Below are 22,396 nucleotides of genomic sequence, written 5' to 3' on the forward strand. Positions count from 1 at the left end.
TTGTCTTGCAGGCAACAGATCACTGTCTCCATTGCATTTCTTTTTCTCTGCCTGGATTTACTTGTCTATATAATGAAGTATAGAAATGCTATAAAAACTCTGGAAGGGACCTGTTCCAATGGTCTGTATGAAAAAAATGTCTGCCTGAAAAGCTTGTAGTCCTTAACAAACTAGTAATGTTGAATCATAAAACAGATGGTGCTTAAAAAGAGCTATAGAATTAGCAAAGTTCAGCTCCAATTCATGTGATTGTGGCATTAAGGATCCAACCCACATGATTGTGGAACAAAAGCAATCACACAGCTTGGAACTTCTCAGCTCCTCACAAACTCAAGCTTTCCATTTGCAAGGTCATATTATAGAGCTGTATCAAGATGTATTAGGGCGAGCAGCTCATTTGGAACCCTGCAGAGAGGGTTTGGAAAGGGTTGTTGGCAGTGTGCCTCACTGTGCATCTCAGGCACACAGCTGCTCCTCAACATTTCCATGTTACAGAGTTCTTTATTCATTACTCAGCGATGTTTCAGAGCTCTATGAAACAGGAAGCCCATGTTGATCGCGTTGAAGAACTTACTCCATCCAGGGGAGGATGTTTCTGTATTTTAAGGCTATTTATTTAAAAACAAAAGGCATCCTACTGTATTTTGTTTTACCTGGAAAAAAATACTTCACTTATAGAAGACAAGAAGTGCTCAGAAGGTAAACGAAAGGTAAAATAAAGGTATGTTTAATAAATCTTCAGCATACTCACATGGGGAATCATCCACAAACATGGGGTCTATGTTATGCAGAATTTCCACTCTGGGAGAAGGTCTTCCTTCACTAAAAGAGATTTCAAAATGAAATGTTAATTACCTCCTATAGCTCAATAGGAGTCTGCATCTTTTATTTTAAGGCTTTTTTTCTTCTTAATAGAGAGTGAGCTCATAACTTTAAATTGATTACTATCAAGTTTAATCTGAATACTCCTTCCTGGCTGAGCAGCAACAACTTTCGCTTCTACAAGCTCTCCCTAACTTCTGTGGTGTTTATTTAGATTTTTCATAAGTTTACTGAGTAGAGAATTGGCCCTACCTAAGCAGGATTTTACAACAACCAATTTTAAGAGCCAGCATAAGATGGCATAGCACTTGCTATGCTCTCTGCTTATCTGAACAAGTGCTGGAAACCTTATGGGTGGGGGCCTCAAAAAACACAACAAGCATTGCTATCCCACAAAAACACCACCTTTGATTTCTAATTGAGGTCACAAGGATTATTTAGATACTTAGAATCTTGTTGTGTTAAAGAAGAAAATAATCCTGCTTTTTCTAGCCATTCAGTACATAGAGATGGTGGGAAATAAGCCTCTAAAACTTACCCATAAATTTCTTAGCTAAGTAAATTCTAGACCTAAAAAACTGAGTAAATGAAATTCACTCCTTATAAAGGGCAACATGAGTAGGAAGACATAATTAGAAAGAAACATGTTTACACAAAGACACAATAATAATTTATTATTTGACAATGAACATAAATAAATACTTTCAGAAATTTCCAGATAATTTAAATTGATTTTTCTTTCATTAGAGAGCTCACTTAAGACACAAAAAATTCAACCAGGGCCCCTAAGCTTCTTGACATTAAGAATAAAAACTCAGGTAATGTAAAACTCCTCAGAGACATAAAAAATTATGGTTATTTTAATATATAGAATATATCGTTAAACAGTATTTACCTGTAATTTAAAAGTTGCAGTAGCAAACAAAATAATATTTTTCTGTTACATTTCTAAAAAAATTTCTGGGTGATACATTTTGAGTGAGTACAGAACCATCAAGAAGAACTAAAATATTAAATGTGTTCAGGTAATATAGTATTGTAATTAATAGAGAGGAATTACACTAATTAAGCTACAGTTAGTAATTTAATGTATAGAAACTGCCACAAAAAAGTTTTCTCCCAAAATGTGGGTGAAAGGCTAACTGTGTGCCCCTCCCCCCACAGTGTATATAGTAGTCACACTCTTAATTTAAGAATGCTTGGCCTTATTTAAACAAATTTTATCTTACATTTAATAAACTCTATGCGCTCCATTGACAGCTGTGTTCAAGTGTGCCTTTCACCATCTGTTCATAGGTAACAGTAACAAGAACCAGTTAGCACAAGTAAAACTAGGTTCAAATTTATAGCCTGTGATTGACTCTGCAATAACTGAAAAAACTGGGAGGGTTTTCTTTCAATTTCTGAGCTGCATCTACATTTTCCAGAATATTTTAAAAGAAAGAAACCACCAGAGTTACACGAAGTAATTCAGTATCTTCCACCAGAATCAAATACAGCACAATTAAGTAACTTACTCCTATTTACTTCTCATCTTTATAGATTCAATATTCATACAGTGCTGCTCAGTATTCACACAGTACTGAGTGACCAGCAGGGCAGGGAGGGGATTCTGCCCCTCTGCTCTGTTCTGCTGAGACCCCAGCTGCAGTGCTGCATCAGCTCTGGGGTCCCAGCACAGGAAGGACATGGACCTGCTGGCAGGAGTCCAGAGGAGGCTACAGAGACAATCTGAGGGATGGAGCACCTTCCTTTATGGACAGGCTGAAAGCTGGGTTTGTAAAGCCTGGAGAAGAGAAGAGCTCTGGGCAGCTCCCACAGCAGCCTTTCGGTACTTAATGGGGACAGACTTTTTAGTAGGGCCTGTTGTGACAGGACAAATGGTGATGGTTTTGCACTGATGGACAATTGATTTAGATTGGATATAAGAAAGAAATTTTTTATGATGAGGGTGGCGTACAGTACAGGTTGCCCAGAGAAGTACTAGATGATCCACCCCAGAAACATTCAAGGTCAGGTGAACAGGATTTAGGGCAACCCTACCCCTCATTTAGTTGAAGATGTCCCTGTCTAAGGCACGAGGGCTGGCCTAAATGACCTTTCAACCAGCCTCTTCTATGACTCCATATCAGTCTATGATAATACGAAGCATGTTTACAGTGTTCAAACAGGAAGGTAACTTCTTCATAAATTTTAACATGGACAGTGGATATTATATACTAAACATGGCTATTTACATTACAGCTGATAGAATACAAAAAATAAAGATTATATTTGCATTAACGTAAGTTTTTCATGCAGCAGTTGCCATTATTATTTAATCCATTTTTGTTCTGGGATAGAATACTGTTCTTAGTACCTTGGTTGTGATTTGTATGTAATCATGAGATTTACTCCCTGAAGCTAATGGCATCCCTGCATTAAGCTCCATGGAGCTATTACATGGTACAGCACTGCTTTTCAGTTTGAGTGCTACTCCAGTAATTCTTGTTGTACAGAGCGTGGATATTCAGAACCAGCATATATCACAAAACAATACCCGAAAAATTTGGCATTGCATGTTGAAAAAACCACCTGCCTCACAGCAAAAAACATCAGGAAAACAGAAACAACCTTCTGGGGACAACAGATAGGAAATTCATGCCTGTAACAGAGATCCGTTTCCCTGGAAGTGCCTTAACTCTGCCCTCCTTTCCATTTATAAAACTCCACAGAGACACAGATGCAACTGCAGATTCACCTTGGCAGATGTTCTGCAAGGGTATTTTGCATCAGGAATATAGTCTAGCCAGGAGAGCTACAATAACAAAGCAATAATATTCTCCAGGGAATCCTGCCTTTGTATTTTAGTAACTGCCTGGGTAACCTATCTTACAATGCTCTAATTTTAGAATATTTATTTTAAGACTTCAATATCCTAATACGTCATCCCTCCCCCTAAACATAAGGAACTTTTTATATTGTCTGGTTGTTATTCTACCCTGTCAGATGGTAGAACAATTAAGATATGTCCTTATTATTTAATTAAACTGTTAAAAGCTCCTGTTTTTCAAAACAGTCCTCTACGTAAGACCAGCCTAATGAAAGCATGTGGCCTAACTTCAGTGATGGTATGAGAATCAGCTAGTTAATTCTTCTGATTTGCTAAGTTCTTAAAACATTCTGAAAGCCTTATTATTCCTTAGTGAGCACAAACAAAGATCTACATGCAATCTTTCAGTTTTGTTGTTGTTAAACAGCCAGAAGGTGTCCTTGGCAAGTAATCCAAGGTTTTTCAGGGTGTGTTTGTCTTGCACAAAAACATTCTCACTGTCACTAAGCAAAATCTGAGTCTTTTTATAACGTTGTCATATTTCTTTGGGTCTTATTTTTAACATTTTCCTAAAATTATATTTCAGATACGTGGGAAATAAACATACTCTCAGCTTTACACTGCTCTTTCGTCTGCAATAATTTATATCATAACAATGATTTCTTTTTAAAACAGGTGCTTGATTTCTAAAATATATGTACCCATTCAGTACAGAAAAATTCAAGTTGATCTTACTTCATTTACTCCACACAATCAGTTATGATAGTTCAACATTATAAATATATAAAAATGAAACTTGCCCTACAAAATATATAAGTAAGACTTTAAACTCTCTGCTTAAAGAGATAATAAGCTTTGACAAAATAATAGTTACTTGTACTGTATTTTTTCCTGAACCTCTCAGTGCCTATCACACGGCTTCATGTGGTCTACAATTCCATTTTTCTGTTAATGCAAAATAAAATACTTTTTCAGAGCATGGACACACTAGACATTCAGTGCTGAAAATCAAGATGTATGAAAAAAATCTATCAACCAAAGAGAAACTACTTTGCCAAGTGTCTTTATTTCAATAGAGTAAGCATCTGGAGAACAGATGTTTCTTAAAAATGCAACTGCCTTTTGTGATACTTGCTTGGAAATGTGCAGTACAATTTAGACTCCATGACTGGTTGCATTTTAGTATTGTTCTTGCTATTCTCAACTGCTATTTTTGCAAAATCTATCAGCTATATTATCACTGTATTTTCAGAAATTATTTGTAATACATATGTGGTTTTAGACCTATATTGTAGTCTTGATAATCTAAGGCAAGAGAAAAGGGAAATCTACTATGATTTATTATTCATTTATAAACCTTTATAAAATGTTGATACCTGAGACTGAAAAGATCTGATAGCTATCTAAAAATGGGTTGACACAATGATACCATGCTAAGTTACTTTCAAAAAGAGGTGAAAGACATCAAAGAGGAAGTTACATTTCATTTCAAAGGTACTTGGAGAAAAATAAAAATTACATAGTACTGGTTTAATTATATGCTGCAACAAAATTTTGCAGAGAAAAATAGTCCAAGATAGGTATGGATGGAGAAAGAGTGGTAAAATCTGCATGTAGAGACAACATGATAAATACAAGAGCAGGGAAAGGGCTCTTGTAATGACCCATGTTAATGACAATCCAGACTAGCGTGTCAGCACAGCCCCAGCACATCAAGACCAGTGGAAAAGGAAGCAAAGCAGTGATGGCCCTCTGGGACTCACAGAGGTAGTGCAAGACACAGATGCAGCATCAAAATGACACAAACAGGCATAACTGGAACCTATGCACAGCTACCAACCTACAAAGAGCACAGAAGAATCTTGAAGGACTTCAGACCTGGCATCACAGCAACAGAAGCTGGGCCCATGTGTTCACAAACATCATGGTGTGGGGATGCCAGGTGGATGGCTTGAAATCCTCTGCCCCTGTGTCTGCCTGGCCAGACTCCCCAGACACACACACCTCTTGGTGAGTAAGACTGTCTGGCTGTAAGAGTGCAAGCAAAACCTGCTCTATTTCAGTTTCTATTTCAAATAAAATCTCATTCCTCTTTTATTAAGTCTTTCATTGATATAGTGCTGAAACAGTAAAGGGTCAGCAGATGGATTTGGAAAGAGAGGACAAGCTTATGAGTTAAAATCCCTGTCAAAGAGTTTTTATGTGCTGTGCAACTCTTTTACCTAAGAGTTCAAACAGTGGGAACCCAAACACTCTACTTCCTCCGTTTCATGCACTGTAGGCCAGAAACTTAATAGTATAGGTAACCAAAAAGAATGCAAAAGAAGGTATTTTTGTCTACAAGATGTGTGCTCCTGAACATCATCTTTTCCTGCTATTTCCTCCTAACTGTTATTTGTCTTCTGGTTCTTCAGGCCAGAATTAAGCAGACAAGGTATAAAAGGAACACTTGGCTCTCATGTGACTCTCAGCACTTCTTTGCACTACAAGTACTTAACATTAATTTGTGTCATGTTAGTGTGATTCCTAATTTGGACTACCAGTCATTTAACATCATGACAGAAAGTTCATCTTGGCCTAGAATTTCAGAATTTATACTCAGCTTTTAAAAATTTATGTTGAATTTCTCTGCATTGAATATATGTTAATATTTCTATAGTACATTACATTTATACTGTTATTTTAGTAGTGTAAGATTTATTATAAATTATTGCATTATATAATTATATTTTAGTATTGCATGAACATCATATTAAGAACCCATTTTTTAAATACTGATCATTAATAGACAGATATCAGTGAAATAGATTAAATATTTTTTGACTTCTGAAAATACCTTCACAATCCCATATATTCTTTTGACTATCTAAATTAAGGTTTCAAATTTATGATCATTTTTCTTTTGATTATCCACATACGAACTAGCAGGATCAGGATTAAAGTGTCCTTCCCTCAAAAAAAATCACAAGAAGCTTATGCATTTATTTATATCAGACTGAACTGAAAAAAAACAGGTGCAACACAGTGATTCATTTTCCTTTTTCAAATGAGTTAGAATCTTAGAAAGTTATAATTTCACTCACTGTGAGCCATTTGGTCCCAGAAAAACAACATATTTGAACTTTTCGTCAGAAATCACCAAAAGGGCACTGTGCCTTCATTGTTTGCTATCCAATATTCAAGTGACCTTTTGAATTATGGTCATGAAATTTAATATACTCATTTATCCTGATTACATGGGAAAATCATGTGAAACTTGACATTTTGGCTGCAAGGTCAACCAAGGAATAGCCCAACAGTTAGAAAACCTGACTCGTTACCTGTCCAGACAGAGGCCGTCTCTTTGACACACCTGAAAACACGGGTAGTCACCTGCTCCCTGGCAGTGCCAGTAAGGATTGCATTCATTCCCTTTACAGAGAGGGAAATGCAAATGTCAGCAGTCTGCTGGAACAGTTGTACCCATCCTTCCCAACAACTCTCCTGCTGAAGTCACCTGATCTGAGAAGATTAAGCCATTGCAAAAACACATGGTTGAAACTGAACCTGAAGTAGGCAGGAATTCTCATGGTAGCTGGAAGAAAAGTCTGTGGTTTAGGTGTATCCCGGATCTTGCCAATGCTGCATTTCCCCACAGGAACACCGACAAGTAAAACATTTTACTTCTTCTGGCTGGATGGGAGTCTCCATTCCCTCCTGGCAGTTAATGATCCTTGGCCTCAATTATACATATCGTTATCTTCTTCCACTTGGAAGAGAGCCACACAGTACACCTGGGCACAAGGCCATGAGCTTCCTGTAAACTCCAGCTACTGCAGAAAACCACTCCTTAGCTCTTCAGAAACACAGGCAACACTAAGAATGAAATCAAGATTACCAGCTTCTAACAGGTAATGTTACAGGTATAGACAAACCAATTGTGAACTCAGGATACAGGGCTTAGTTCCGGGGAGGTGCAGGGGGTGGGGTTTGGTTTTGCTTTTTATTTTTCACTCCAAGATCCATATAGATTGATCCATGGATGGGTACATGGGTTCAAACCTGTCTACTCTAACTCTCAATTTCTCATCTCAGTCCCTAACCCAGACAGCATTCCTCCTCATGCTTGTTTAGGAATTGCTTTTAACTCTTGCAATTCAGTCTAGGATACTAAGACACACAAAAAAAAAGGGAACAAAAGGTGATAACACGCATAATGTGGTACACTCTACCTGCTATAAAAGCAGAACAAAGGCTACCAAAAGAAACAGAACACTAATCCTCAACTGAATAGCGTGTAGGAAATGGGATTGTTAGTCCTTTTGTTCTGCTTTAGCAGTATTGAACTTTTCATCCTAAATTATTCTTATGTGAATTAAAACTATATTCAAAGACCTACTAAAATAAATATAACTTCTACAAAGACAACAGGATTTAGCCCCATCTATGAATACATTACATGCAGCGCAGAAAACGAAGAAACAAAGGAATTTAAACCAACACAATTTTTGCAAAACTGAAAACTGGTCACAAAACTTTCAAGTTCTGCAGAAACTTAGGTTTTAAGGACTTTTTAATCCTTTTTAGTGGAATAAAAGAGCATTGAAATAACCCAGCTGGAGCTACATTGCCTCTTTTTCCAGTCATTTAAGCATGTCTGCGCTGTGCTGTTGAGTATTTCAGCTTGCTTGAATCAGTCACATCATCATGACCTTCAGGAACCAGGTTAGGTGTACTTTTGTATTTGATCTCAAAGGCTTTTCAAGACACTGGACAGCATGACACAGGTCTGTGCAAATGGTTACACTGTGAGCCAGCCTGACTGAGCTTAAGTCCTGTACTGAGCTAACAAACCATCAAAGTTGGATCCATGTTCAGTGAGTTTAATGTCTGATCAGATTTCCCATATGTCCAATTCCACTGCAGAGGCACCTAACTGAGCTCTGTAGAGAGCAGGGTTTGGTCCATAAAATTTACTAACATGTACTCTATGCTGTGCAAAATCAGTTAACCTACTACAAGATAACAGAATGTTCTTTAAGAAGTATACCATGCTTGTGAGCTGTTGTGTTCACACTGAAATATTCAAAATACCAAGGTAAAGCTGTATGAAGGCTTTGCATCTGCAACCAGAATTAATTTGCACCCTGGATAATTCTCTCATAGACAGCACAATTGACTGCATTCATACCTTCCCTTTTTTACAGGAAAAGAACAGGTAATATTTCCCTCTCCATTCCAGTTCTGTTTCCTGGGCTGATGAAATTCTTCTCATACCAGAACGATGACTTGGTGATTTGACATGAAAGTTACCTGATAGTGTTCCAAACATCAAAGCCATCCAAAGGCTTAGTGCCATTGGTACGTCCTCCAGCAAGGTGCACCAGCGTTGGCAGCCAGTCAGAGATATGGATGAGTTCGTGACTTTCTACACCTTTTTGTTTCAGCAAAGGACTTGCAACAAAGCCTACACCTCTCACTCCTCCTTCCCAGAGGGTCCATTTTCTCCCTCTCAGAGGCCAGTTATTCCCCCCTGCTAGAGTTTGTCCTCCATTATCTGAAAAACAAATAAACAAAAAGAATTCTTGGTAAGAAAGAAACAGAACAATCCTCCCCACAACATCTTTTCATCCATTTGAAAAAATATTTTCACAGGTGAGTCATGTGATTATTTGCATACTGCTGTTAGGTGTCCATATAATGTCAAACATTCGGGGCCAAGCAACCAACATGTTACATTTAAAAACCTAAATTGCATCAATGAAAAGCTATCACTGGGCAGAAATTATCCCATACTAGAAGACAGTAATTTAGAAAGACTGTGCTAAGAATGACTTCTGACCATGATTCAAAATACCATTAGGTATTCAAAGCTTTCAGAACCAAAGACTCCAAAATTTTAGTTTCAACTAATTTAAAGACCACAAGAAGAGTTGCTATCAATGCCATCATTAGTACTCAAAATACACTGGTTTCCAAAGCAGTATAATATGCTTAAAATGGAAACCTGTTATTCCAGTCTCAGGGCAATACTCACACACCTAGTTTAAAAGCAGGGTTTTTTCCATATTTTTAGGAAGCCACACATAAGGTTAGACAAAACAGGGTTTCCTTCTCCTGAGGCAGAATGATAAAGCCCTAATAAAATGAATTTAAACTAGCATAACTGAAGTGATTCAGAAATTCAATTTATTGTTTGGTGAGAATAACATATAAGATGATCAGAGAAAAAGCTGAATCACCACAACTACAGAAAAATCTACGTGAATTAGAGATGGCTCATGGTGTGCTTTTAACTCTCTCTGACCAAGATTCCACATCTAGGGTAAAACCCAGATCCTTGAAGAAATGATTCTTTGAATTTACTTCATTGCTGTTATACAGTTGTTCTTGTTTAAACCTACTGTAATGCTTCCAGAAGAGTCATTGCTGGCAATTCTGTTAATTAAAATTTTTCTCTATTTTAATGAGGTTAAAATTATTTCAAATAGTAATTGCTGAACTGACATTCAGTGCAATTTGACAGGTTTGTATCGCATTTTCTAATTAAAAAACATGAATTTGAGGGAAGAAACAAGAAGTTTCCCAATCCCTTACAGAAGAATTTCACTGTAAGCAGAATAAAATTATCTTTCTGGTTGACAAGAGTTCAAGAAGCATTTGGACATACTCTTGGGCACATGGTGTGATCCTGGGGGATGGTCCTGTGCAGGGCCAGGAGTTGGGCTCAATGGTCCCTGTGGGTCCCTTCCAAGTCCCTTTCAACTCAGCTTATTCTGTGATTCTGTTTTTAATTAGGGATCAATGTAAACCCCCAGATCTTTCTACTGCACTTTTGTTCCACAAAGGAATAAACCATGGATACCTGTGAAAACTTTGAAAGGCAGAAGCCCAAGCTAAATGAAGCACTTGGCAAAAAAAAATTATTTGAAAAGAGTTAAATGACCTGTGACCCAACCAGCTTTCAGTTGGGTGCCCATGTTCCTGCATTTTTGGATTTAGAAGAAATTAATGAAGACTGCTACCATTATTTCTTGCACAACAATGTTGAGCTCTGAGATCTGAGAACTTAAAGCAGTTGCTGGTTACAACAAAAATGACAAAAAAACCTATGTCAAACCACGACAATCAGTTTCAACAATTCCTTCTTCTCATAATGTAAACAGGAATTCCTGTCAGAGATACTCATGGGACAGAGTTTTCAGTAGCTTTTAACCTTTGGTGGCCTTAGAATAAAAGGCATCTTATCCACACTGTATCAGAGCACAGTTTGGACATACAGAGGAATCAGAACTTAAATATTTCACATACCTCCTCTGTATCACAGACTGCTCACTGTCTGTGTCTGTTCAATAGCAGTACAGCAGGGTTTTTCTAATTCCTGATTATCAGCAACAAAGTAGCAAGGAAATTATAGAAGTAGGTGGTATTTCTGAAGAACAGCGAGAAAGAAGTTTGCACTTCTCGGGTTATAGTCAAATCTTTATGTTACTTTCTTTTTCCTTGCTTTCTGTAAAAACATTCACATTCTGCCAGTTTCTCTACAGATTAACTTCCCTGATAAAAGGAGTCTATCTAACACACATCCTGAAAAAACTTGTCTTTTATTAATAGTCTATCAAGTTTAAAAGAAAAGGTAGAAAATTTGTGTTTTGATAGTTGATCTAATATGCAAATGAAAAAACAATGAACATATGAAACAAGGCCCATCCCCTTCATTTGACTGCTCAATCTCACTTTGCTAAAACATTACTTTTTCCTTCCTTGGGAACTTATGTTCAAGTGCTCCTTCCTGCATAATTTCTTGACTGAGTTATCAAGAAAGTGTTGAAGGAGGGAAAAGGATGGTTTCTATTTTGACTACTAAGGTTTGTTTCCTTTCTAGGTAGGCAGAACACAGATGATGTGTCACTAGCAGCTTGCACGTAAGCAACACCTTCCACACAGTCTGAAATGTTATTGAGGGCTTCAAATACCTACAATTTGTTAAAGAGGAGCTGGTTACATAACAATGAAAGACCCTAATGGGACCTGTATTAACAAAATATTAAGCTAACTACTAAATAATAAATGGAGAGGGAATAAACAAGAAGCCACTGATTGCATGGAGTACAGACCTGGCAGAAAGTCCACTCAGGACTGTAATGCTGTTCTGGTCCTGGTTTTACCTCCAGGAGTACATCTGGACAGCAAGAGACAAGATAGGCACCAGCTATGTGTGTGTGTGTGTGTGTGTGCTGTGGATGTATTTTGATGCTAAACGCTTGCATGGGTTCAGAAAGCCAGTGAAGAAGTTATAGTCGAAAAAAGCATATAGTTCCTATATGAAAATACATCACCTCAGTTGCAGGAGTTTCTTCAGCCACAAATGCTGAAGATTTGCAAGTTTTCACTAAAGTTTCCTAGACACGTGCCAAAAAGAATTGCTATAGTGAGGGGGTGCCTGGCTAGACAGATCCTTCATCTGTGGAAGCACAGCCACTCTCATTTTCTCCCAAGTAAGTTATTCCTTACTAACTCCTCATGCTATTTTACCCAAGTATCTCAAACATGGAACTAATTCCAAGTCCAAGTGGAAACTCACATTAGTTTAAAACACACACTTAAAATCCACCTAGGTGTGATACAAATGAAATCATTGCTCCTTCATGTTCTACACTGGCTTCATATCCAATTCTAAATCCATTTCAAAACAATAATTTCTGAACTATTTATCGCACATTTTTGAAACTTTTTCTCTCCATGATTTATCCTATCTTATGTCAGAAGACAGTCTCCAGAGCAAAGCTTTTGGAATCAAGCTACCTATACCTTGTAGACCCAATTTATAAGATTGCTTAGAATTAAAGTTTCAGCCTTGCTACTTCAGCTGAAAACACAAGCCTCTCCCGGGCATGATACTTGATTATTTCTTTGCTGGAGACAAACATCAAATATGATTTTCATTAAAAATTCTGAAATAGTGTGGAAAATTTAGTGAGTGGATGTTTCTTATCTGTAAGAACAATTTTTGCAATTACATCTACATAACTTAGACTACAGCAGTCCCCACAACACACTAGGGGTATTCAAAAATTGTAAAACTAACCAGCTCTTGTCCCTGAAGAAAGGATGAAAGGGGAGTGAATAGGCTGTATCTAGAAATTAGGCCACTTGGCATAAGTATTATCTAGCCAATTTATGCGGTTTTGTTTTCTTTCTTTAACAGAAAAATCACACATTTTTAAAGAGCTTTATTCCTCGCTTGGCTTGGCTTGCTTTGAGAGATGCTTAGCTACCATTGTTTCTCACAGCATTAATCACTCTTATGTATTATTTTAATGAGGGGGGTACCTAGATGCTTTATGTCCATTCTCACTGAATTTTCTTCTACAGGTCGAAATTAGTGGCAACAAATGAGAATATGGGGAAGAGCCGGTCTCACTAATACAAAAATGGGCTGAAACAGAATTTTTAGCAGGCACCACTACTAGCAATGAAAAAATGCTCAGCACACATATGCTGAGTAAATGACAAAACAAGAGAATAAAGGAGAGCAATGGAAGCATCCTGGCTACTTTAAAAGGTAGTTTCCATCAAAGCTGAAACAACACCAGCTTCAATGGAACAAGTAGAAACAACAAAAATATGTCACAAAGTACCTCCATCCCAGAACAAATTAGGTGAAAACAGGACGTATTTTCGACACAGAAAAACAGACAATATAACCTATTCTTAAAATGCAGGTGATTGCCTTTCAAACTACTGTGTTTCTCTTATTAAAAATAAAGAAGAAGGGTTACTTTAAAAAATATACTTACTAAAAACTGTTCAACATAAGAAAAACAGATGCAAAGTAAACCTTGTGTATCTTGCACAATACAACTTTATAAATACAACTTTAAAAAAGGAGGCAAATGTTCTTCTCACAAACATCTGCTTTTGTAATTAATATTCATTGTCATATACATGAGAAAGATTTAATTTGCTAGATCTGTAATTTCTAAACTGTAAGAGATGGTTCGCAGGAGTTTTTAAGGGAATCAATAAACAAAACTATACAGCGAGGCCCTTCTGTTTCTCTCAAATACTTCTCTGAAGAGTTGCCAGCTACCAAACATTTTGACTAGCGCAGTGTATACACACGGTGATGTGGGATGTGTGTAACTAGGAAGCAGTTTAATGACTAAGATTTCCTTAAAGAAGAGATGGACAATAAAAAACATCAATTCTGAGAGCAATAACTTACAAAGCATGGACTCAAGTCTTTGGATGGACTCACTTTCTTACAAAATTACCCTGGAACTAAAGCAACAGTCTGCTTTGTGCTCTGAAGACACCACTGGAAATAGATGGTCACAACTATGGGGAAAGCTTAACATGGGATTTGTACCTTACTAGACAGCAGAAAAAGGTAAAAGTTGATTTAAGAACAAACTCTGACAAATGCCCTTCCCAGGTTCATAACCATATCTTGCCTACATACATTCATTGCCAAGAAAATTCACAGTAGTTACTGAACTCAGGGGCAATATTAATAGCATTAATAGATTTGTTTAGGCACCAGAGATCACTTCTCTGAAAAATTCAGTTTAGACTGATCAATGGGCTTGAATGTTATTTTCAGGAAAAGAAGCTAAATGGAAACAAGTACTGTAACACTGTGTAGGGCCAGCTCTCTAATAAAGCAAGCTTAATCTTCCCATGTTGTTCACATAAAAAAAATTAAAATTCATTCTTGTCTATGCAGTGGAATGAAAAACTTATTTTAAAAAGCTATAAAGAGACCTTTATATTTTATTTTTTCGATAGTGGGCAAAACCCAATAATAAGAGTTTCCAAAGACCACCTAAATACAGCACAGGCAACACCCTAGCTTCTCCACTACATGGACATGTGGACCAAGTGACTTCCTCCTGTGACTGCTACTGCCCGCACATGCTACCTCAGCAGCTTTTCAGATCTGCCTGATCTGCCTGCCTTACATTAATGGCTTAGAACAGAGGTACCATTTTCTCTGCAAATAGGCCAGAAATTAGTCTTCATTTAGAGATATTCCTTGCTGTTTTTTTCATCAAGTCTTAGATAGGGCTTCATTGTGTAGATTAAAAGCGATAAATAGTACACTAAAACTTTTTGCCTTTTTTTTTTCCCCAAAAGAAACAATGTGTCATCTTGTACAGCTACCTATTTGTTCGAACAGACCAGGCCTTGTTTCAATTACAGAAAAGTGAATTTATTTTTCTTCCTAACGGAGCATATGTTTTTTGTCTCCCTTGTGACCACTCAGGTTACTGCATTCTTCTTTCAACCACAACTGAGCTACACCCCACAGTCCCATTGACATGCCTGGCAAATCGTTCTAGACAAGCTCTTCCGAGAGGGCTTCCTGGAATTCCTCCAAAGATTCATCCAGGACTGTATCTGGTGCTGTTATTAAGCAGTTTTTACTCCAGCACTTCTCTTCAGTATGCATTTTCTTAATTCAAACAATAAAGAGCTACCTACAAGTCCCCTTACAAAGGAAATAAAAACTCACTCTTGCTGACTGCTTGAGTCAGACAGTAGGAATACTTCACAAACACACTCATCATTTACATAAACTGCCTTCAACTTGTTCTGCACCTTCCATTCTGCTGATATAATGATAGGAGTGTGTTTAAGTTTGTGATACATATTATCCAACCTTAATTACAGTATCAGAACTGTAATTTGATATATATGTCCTAATAATCTTAATTCTCAAGGTGAGTTTAACAATAGTTTTTAGCATTTGTAGAACAAGGAGTAATACAGAAAATCTTTATGACAATAATTTTAGAAAATACAATAGTAATTATATAATTCCTACCAGAAGAATAACAATCTTGAGGAAAAAAGTTCTCTTCCAGCACAATCCAATATGGTAAATATTTCTGTTTTTCTCTGTATACCTCACTGCACAATAAATTCTGCATAAAAAAATTTTAGCAGTATGTTACAGAAGACCAAAAATGCTTGATATCCCACAGACACACACAAAATTAAACACGTTAAATGTTTTATGTTACTAAGGTTTGCAAATTTAACTACTTCTTGTATACTTATATTCATTTTTTAAAATAGCTATCCAAAAATTTATTACATCTGTATGTATATAACTCCTATACTCACTGAACAAGAAATAACCGATCAACATTTAGGATTTGACTGACAAGGAATCATTTAAAAAAAAAAAAAAAAAAAAAGGGTGAGTGAAATCAGGCACAATGAAGTGCTGTGTGCCAAGAAAATCTTTGACTGTGAAAAGACTTTACTATCCTATTCAGAACATGGCCCAGATAAATAATTTGAAATAATAAATCTGCAAGGGCAACAAAAGAAAAAACTTTTAATATCTACGATTACATAAACACAATTAGGTGTTGTGAATCAATTCAGTATTTGTATATCATGTACTCATGATAACTTTACCAACCATTAGAGTCTTTAAAGGTCTAGTATAACATTTCTGGTTCATGGCTACCAACACCCAGGTGCAAACCCATTTGAAAACAATTACAAAACACTTGCCAAATAATGCTTATGTACCTACAGTACTTCTCAAATCCAATATTGGCATGCCCCAGCTTTTTTTTCTGTTTTCCACCTGTACTTTAGCTTCTAGTCTTTTTTTGAATTGATTAATTTCTCTAAAGCTGCAATAGAACTCCCATGTTCTTTGATTCTCCTCAAGGGCCCCTGAAGTAAGCTGATCTAGCACACATCTGTCTGATATGCAAACTGTGCCAAGCTCTGTTTGAAAGCCTTGTCTAAAGCCACACAATATTTTTGAAGTGAGTACAGACCCGAAGAAAAAACAACTTTAATTTTTTATAATGCAGGGTACTTCGATATGTTATCAAATTAAAATATCTTCAAAATCAGGAGAAAAAACCTTTTAAGCCTCTGCTACTTCTGAAACTAAAGGCTGCTACCATCCTACAACCATCAAACTATATGTAACTTAACATGAAATATGTGCATAAAAAGTTTGAAGGGAAAACATGGTCAATAATGACTCTCATTCCAGTTTCTTGCTTCTGATTAATATATTAATGGTTTTGTGAAGATAACAGTGAAACTAAGGTGGTTTCTCTTTGCTAAATGGATCAGAATCTCTCCTATATGCTCCCTCATTTAATTAAAAAAAAACTGCTGTAACTCAGAAGGATGTTCAGCTTCCAAGTGCATCCCCCATCCCTCCCTACCAAACAGAAGTGATATGTCCATATGGTAAACAGACAATATTAAGAGGAAGACAGGATGAGGCTGACATATGACCAAAAGTATGCTGGGAAGCACTGAATTTCACGCATTAAATTTTCTAAGGGCGGAGACTGTCTAACAGCTGGCAGCACCTAGGTGGTTTCATTCAGTAAAAGCATTCACAAGTTTATTCTGCATGCATTTGGGTTTCTTCCTCTACTTCTGGAAGCAGTGTGACTCTCTTAGAACAATATTACCAAAATAATATTATGGATCTAATTAGGAGGCATATTTATAGCAGCTTTTGGAAGAAAAATAGCAGGACGTAGGGATGCTTTTACTGTTCTTACGTATACTCTTTATAAGCAGCAACCAGCTAAAACCACACCTTCAGAGGTATGGAAAGATCTGACCTCAGACCTGCTACATTTGTACTTTAGGCTGCAAGATGTAAGGTAAGAAAAGAGGATGCTATCCCAAAGGTGAGGACAGGAGCTTGTGGAAAACTAGTTTCACATTTATTGCTGATCGGAGCCATACACAAGAAAAGAGGTCAGTGACTTGACATGAAGCAGAAGCACTGAGGTGCACATGGCCCACAAGGAGACTGATAACCTTAGGGGAGCATTATTTCACTTTTCTCGAGTGTCATTTGAGGGGGAGAGAAGAAATGACTACTTTGACCATACAAGATTTTTGTTTTCTTTTAAAAAGAAAAAATAAAAACAAAAAAGAAAAACAACCCAAAAACCCACTTCCAGGGATAGGAAGCTGCCAAAACTTAGAATTAAAATGCAAACAGCAGAGACCTAATCTAATATACAGGCATTAAAGCCCCAGGGCTCTTCCCAGAACCCATATTTTCCATCCTAATATCCTGTACCCTCTTTTTCTTGGCGTTTATTTGAGAGGAAGCAGCTTTGATTGCCTTCTGTCACTCCTCTGGCACACAATAAACAGAGCAATCTGGAGTTAATTTAAGCAGTTTAGCACATCAGGATACAGCTGGGAAAGGTTTTGGGAGAAAAGCTGGGGAGAAAGAACAGGGCTGCACACAGTCCAACCCAGCCAGCAGACAGGAAGGTGGTGCAGATGGGTACCCTCCAACACCACCGCCTGCAGACAGGGAAAACTGCCCCATGATGAAACTCTCCAATCAGCCCAGGAACAGCAGAAACCTCGGTGCAAGGAATTTAGAAATCCATTCCTAAAAGCTGGAGTAGGAGGGCCACTCCTTCATGTAAGGAGTATTACAGCCTATCCTTGGCCATTCAGTAGTAACCCAATCCCTCCTCTGTGTCTACCACTTTAATATTTCACCCTCTATAAGCCAGATGTCTTTTTTTCTTCTTAAGTTTAGACACATGCATTGATTTTACACTGTGCAAAGGATGACTTGATTCCGGCCACTGGACAGACTTACATCTGTTTTTTACATCACTTTTTTTTGAGTTCTTAATCTCTTGGGGCCCCAGCTATACCCAGAATATATTGACTGAGTTCATTACCAGAAAGAAACACATACCTGCTGTCAAAATAATATAAAAATGAAACAAAAGTCTTTAGTTATTACTTACCACAGGGGACATTTCTAAAAAGTGCAGCATGCACCTTAGGAAGAAGTATGTGTCCACACACTAATTCTCACACCGAGCACATAAACCCCAAAAACTGAAACTCTACTCCAAAGAGTGAAGAAAATAACATTTTTTATAACACTAGTTTTACAGAGAGGACGAGAAAGGCTAATTGTTTTGTGATCAGTTGTAACTGTTTTGCTTGAGGTAGGCTGTGTCATTCTCTAAGAGATCATGATGAAAATAAATAGGTAATTTTATGGAACAAGGTGGAAATGCAACCATTTTCTTATCTTGTATAGGCACATCCAGCATTGCCTAAGGCTCTCCCAACAGCCACCTCAGCTTTTGCTAAATGCAACCAAGATTACAGGGGAGGAAAGGGTTATTTTATAGGTTATAGCAGGGTTTTTAACCAGTTTCCATATATCTGTTCTTCAGCAATGGATTATGTTTTCCAGGCTGAGAAATGGCAAGCAAGCTATTTGCTGAATAAGTGATTGAGACTACATTTTGCTTGTTATTCCTTTCTTTAACATCTTTGCTTGGTTACAAGTAACAATGGCTGAATAACATACTTCTGAATCTAAAAAAGGGATGTTAAGCTGGACAAAACTGAACCTATGTTCTCCAAAAACCAGAAAAAAACTAGCATTTACAGTTGTAAATATATATATATTTTCCTCTCCTTCATTTACTTATACTTTCCTCTCCTTCATACTGTCACATCAATGCTTCATTCAAGTGAGTGACAAGAAGGAACACTTAAATTCAAAATTTTTTAACTTATTAATGATTATTTTATTCCAGCTTTGTTATTTTTTCCCAGCTACATGCCAAAACATGCCCTCTTTAATTACTCCCATGTTTGAATCTCTACAATCTGCCTGCACCATGCTAGTTCAGTAAGGTCACCAGCAATTTCCTCTTGGCAAGATCCAACCTTTATCCAATATCATCATCCTTGAACTTTCTGTCACTTTAGATCATATTTCCTGAATCCTGAACTTGTGAAATCTCTCCTCTTAGCAACATCTAGCTGCACAGACCACACTCAGTCCTCAAATATACACTATAACTCTCAGACATTTTTAAGGGGAGTTGTTCATATGCACAACAGAAATGACTGTAGACTTCAACAGAATAGTCAAATGGCATATTTTGCTCTCTGTGGGCATTGTAGTTTTAAGGGTTTTGTGCCTAATGATAATTCCCTAGAACATTTACCCTGGAAACTCTATCCTTTACAGGGTAATTTTTTTCCTTTTTCCATTCCCAAAAGTGGGAAAGAAGCAGAAAAATCCAAAATGCACTAACAGATTCCTCTGCTCAAAGACAGTATTTCATTATACACAAAGCTTTAGGCCTGGATGGCCTAAACTACAGTACACCCATACTTCAGAAACAGGCAAATCCTATCATTTTCAGAAGACATCTTGCCTTCTTTTCTCTGCAAATTTCTTATCTAATGCAGTGATATTAAAGCCATAGTGCTTTGTGATTCAACCTGTGCTTACCAATTAATTTTTTCACTAGTGCTTGACATCCCTGATGCCACCAGCAGTCAGAATTTATCATCTCATTTATATCACTGATCAAACCACCCACATGATCCTTCCTCAGCCTGCTTAATCCAACCCTGCCTTAAATATTAAGTCATAGGGTAAGTCACTGCAAATGAGGGGTGGCTAGAGGTGATGGTGGCATCTCAAGTGGTGAGCTCCCCTAATCTCCACATTTACAGCTGCAGTTGAGTAACCACTACCTGACGCATATATTAGTGAGTCCAGAAGTCATACATTCCCTCTACTCCCACTTTAGCAGGGCAGTTTTACTAAATCCTACTTCAGATTTCTCTTGGGATTTCAGAATACGTGACCCATTAAATTAGGCAAAGTCTTCAGGTCCATGTTTTCCCAAAGCCTATCTCCTCATTTGCCTGAGGCTGCAGAAAGGCTCTGACTGAACTAATTTAAAGAACAGAGGTAATTAAAACCTCTCAGATCACACAAAGGATAAACAATCTCCAAAAAGGGCTGATATGATTTGTAAGTATGATTACGCTTCACACAGTTATGTCAAAATCATCTCGATTAATAAATTGAAACCACTGTAGCTATTTAAAATGTTCAAGCTACCCAAGGTCACTTGGAGATAATCACAGGAAGCCACATGCAGGCCCTGAGCAGCTGAGAGACCTCAGGGGCAATTGCCTGTGAAAGGAGTCACCTGTAGGCAGAAAAAGCCCCTAACCTTAGCCCCATACATCAGCATCACTGTCTACACAGCTATTCTTCCACCTGAGGCATGCATTTTTTCCTTTTAGGTTTTTTTTGGTTGGTTTTTCCTTTGTTGTTGTTGTTGTTGGGTTTTTTTGCCCTTGCGTTTTTTCTGGTACCTTTTATTTTCTAATGAACTGTAACAGATGGTCAGCAATAGTTTCTCTCTCCTAGTCAATGCAAAGCATTTGTGGCCAGTAAAATCTAACTATTAAATTGTTTTAAACAAAGGCTTTGCTTTTTCAATCCTGTGAAATTGCTGGAACAGAGCTTGATGGCAGTAGAACGTGTGATACATTCAAGTAGGCAGATACCAATTAATATCCTCTGCTATCAGACTGCAATTATGTGCAACGTTACAGAGAAAAGTAATGGAAAGCACCTTTTGTTTTTTAACCCCCATAACAGAAGAATAGTGTTGAAAAAATTTGGACTTAACCAAAAAAACATGCAGGGGATGTCTTTCTTTATATCCACTTGCTACAAATGCTTATTTGATCGTAAAATTTGTTACAATGCTTCTGTGCAAATAGAAAGTAGGCCTAAAGCAGACTTAAAGAGATACAACTATTAAAACTCTCGTTAGGTTCTGCAAACCAGATGTCAGCATACGCTATCTCATTGTTGATTTGATAAAGTATATTCTTCCAAGTCATCAGAAGCAGTATAATGCTTCAGTACATGTAGTCCTCTGCAGTGATCAGTAACAATCTTTTGCATAGCCTAAACATGGAGATCATCTACAATACAAGAATTCAGTAATGAAAAACCTGCACTACATTTGCTGCATTATCTTGTTTTATGTGTTGTAGGTTAAAGCCGTTTACACTAAAATATAAGTGAAATTACTGCTGCAGACTTCTGATTCTTCCCAACCAGTTCAAGCTGCTCTGGAATCTTAATACAGAATTCAGGGTCAGCTCACTTCAATGTACACAAAGCTCTGGCTGTATTTTAACTTGAGAAAACAGAATTGGAGGTCAAATGTAAGAGCAAGCACAGGCAGCATTCCACACAGCAGCAGTGCTCAAAGTGCAGATAAAAGAGCGGGTGTCTCTTCCTGCTTAAAGAGAAATGCAAAGATAGATGCTGTATTGTAAGAGACAGATACTCCAGTCATAGGAGGCATGTCTAGAAACAGAGATTTCAAAAGGGCATAAAGAGTTTTAAAGAAAGCAGAGGAATGATTAAGACCAAGCTGTAAGGAACTGAAAAAAACAAACAAGGAATCTTCCAAAAGTAGAGGAAATCAGCTCATTAGTTTCAGTGTTAGGGTGAAGAGAGGGAAAAACCTGCAGTGAACACTGCAGTAATAGCTCTCCAAGCTATTTTCACATCAGAAATCTGCATAATCTGATACACTTACCTGTGGCCAAATCTTAGCATTCACTGCCTAATAACTAGCATGTTCATGGATTTCAGTGTTTCTTCTGGTATTTTTAACTCAACAATCTGTAAAACATATGTCTTCCTTTGCATTCAGCACAGCTATATTCTGACCATCTAAATAAATTCTGCTGGTTTTACTCTCCCATTAATTAAGGCAGAGAGTGGAAACCTTACTCTCTTAATGGACACTACACTAATATTGCCCACCAATATTGATCCACTATATTCTATGTATAAGAATAACATGAAATAATGGAAGGTGAAAGAAAGAACAGTTGTGCAGAGCTTTCATTTGGAAGATCTTACATTCTTCTGTAGTGTTTAGCCTAGCA

The 22,396-nt window shown here is 37.3% G+C and overlaps 1 protein-coding gene across 4 annotated transcripts in view; it reads right to left on the reverse strand.

Annotated features, from left to right (window-relative positions):
* Window positions 1-22,396, reverse strand: part of ARSB (arylsulfatase B) — a 74,577-nt gene that overhangs the window by 35,434 nt on the left and 16,747 nt on the right. For all 4 annotated transcript variants that reach the window (XM_030237350.2, XM_030237348.2, XM_030237349.2 and 1 more), the window contains 2 exons: window positions 8,927-9,170; window positions 752-822 (listed from right to left, as the gene is read on the reverse strand). In XM_030237350.2, coding sequence (XP_030093210.1) covers window positions 752-822; window positions 8,927-9,170 — 315 coding nt within the window. The remainder of the gene's footprint in view (window positions 1-751; window positions 823-8,926; window positions 9,171-22,396) is intronic.

The sequence above is a fragment of the Serinus canaria genome, chromosome Z (assembly GCF_022539315.1).
Source record: "Serinus canaria isolate serCan28SL12 chromosome Z, serCan2020, whole genome shotgun sequence".
Lineage (NCBI taxonomy): Eukaryota > Metazoa > Chordata > Aves > Passeriformes > Fringillidae > Serinus > Serinus canaria.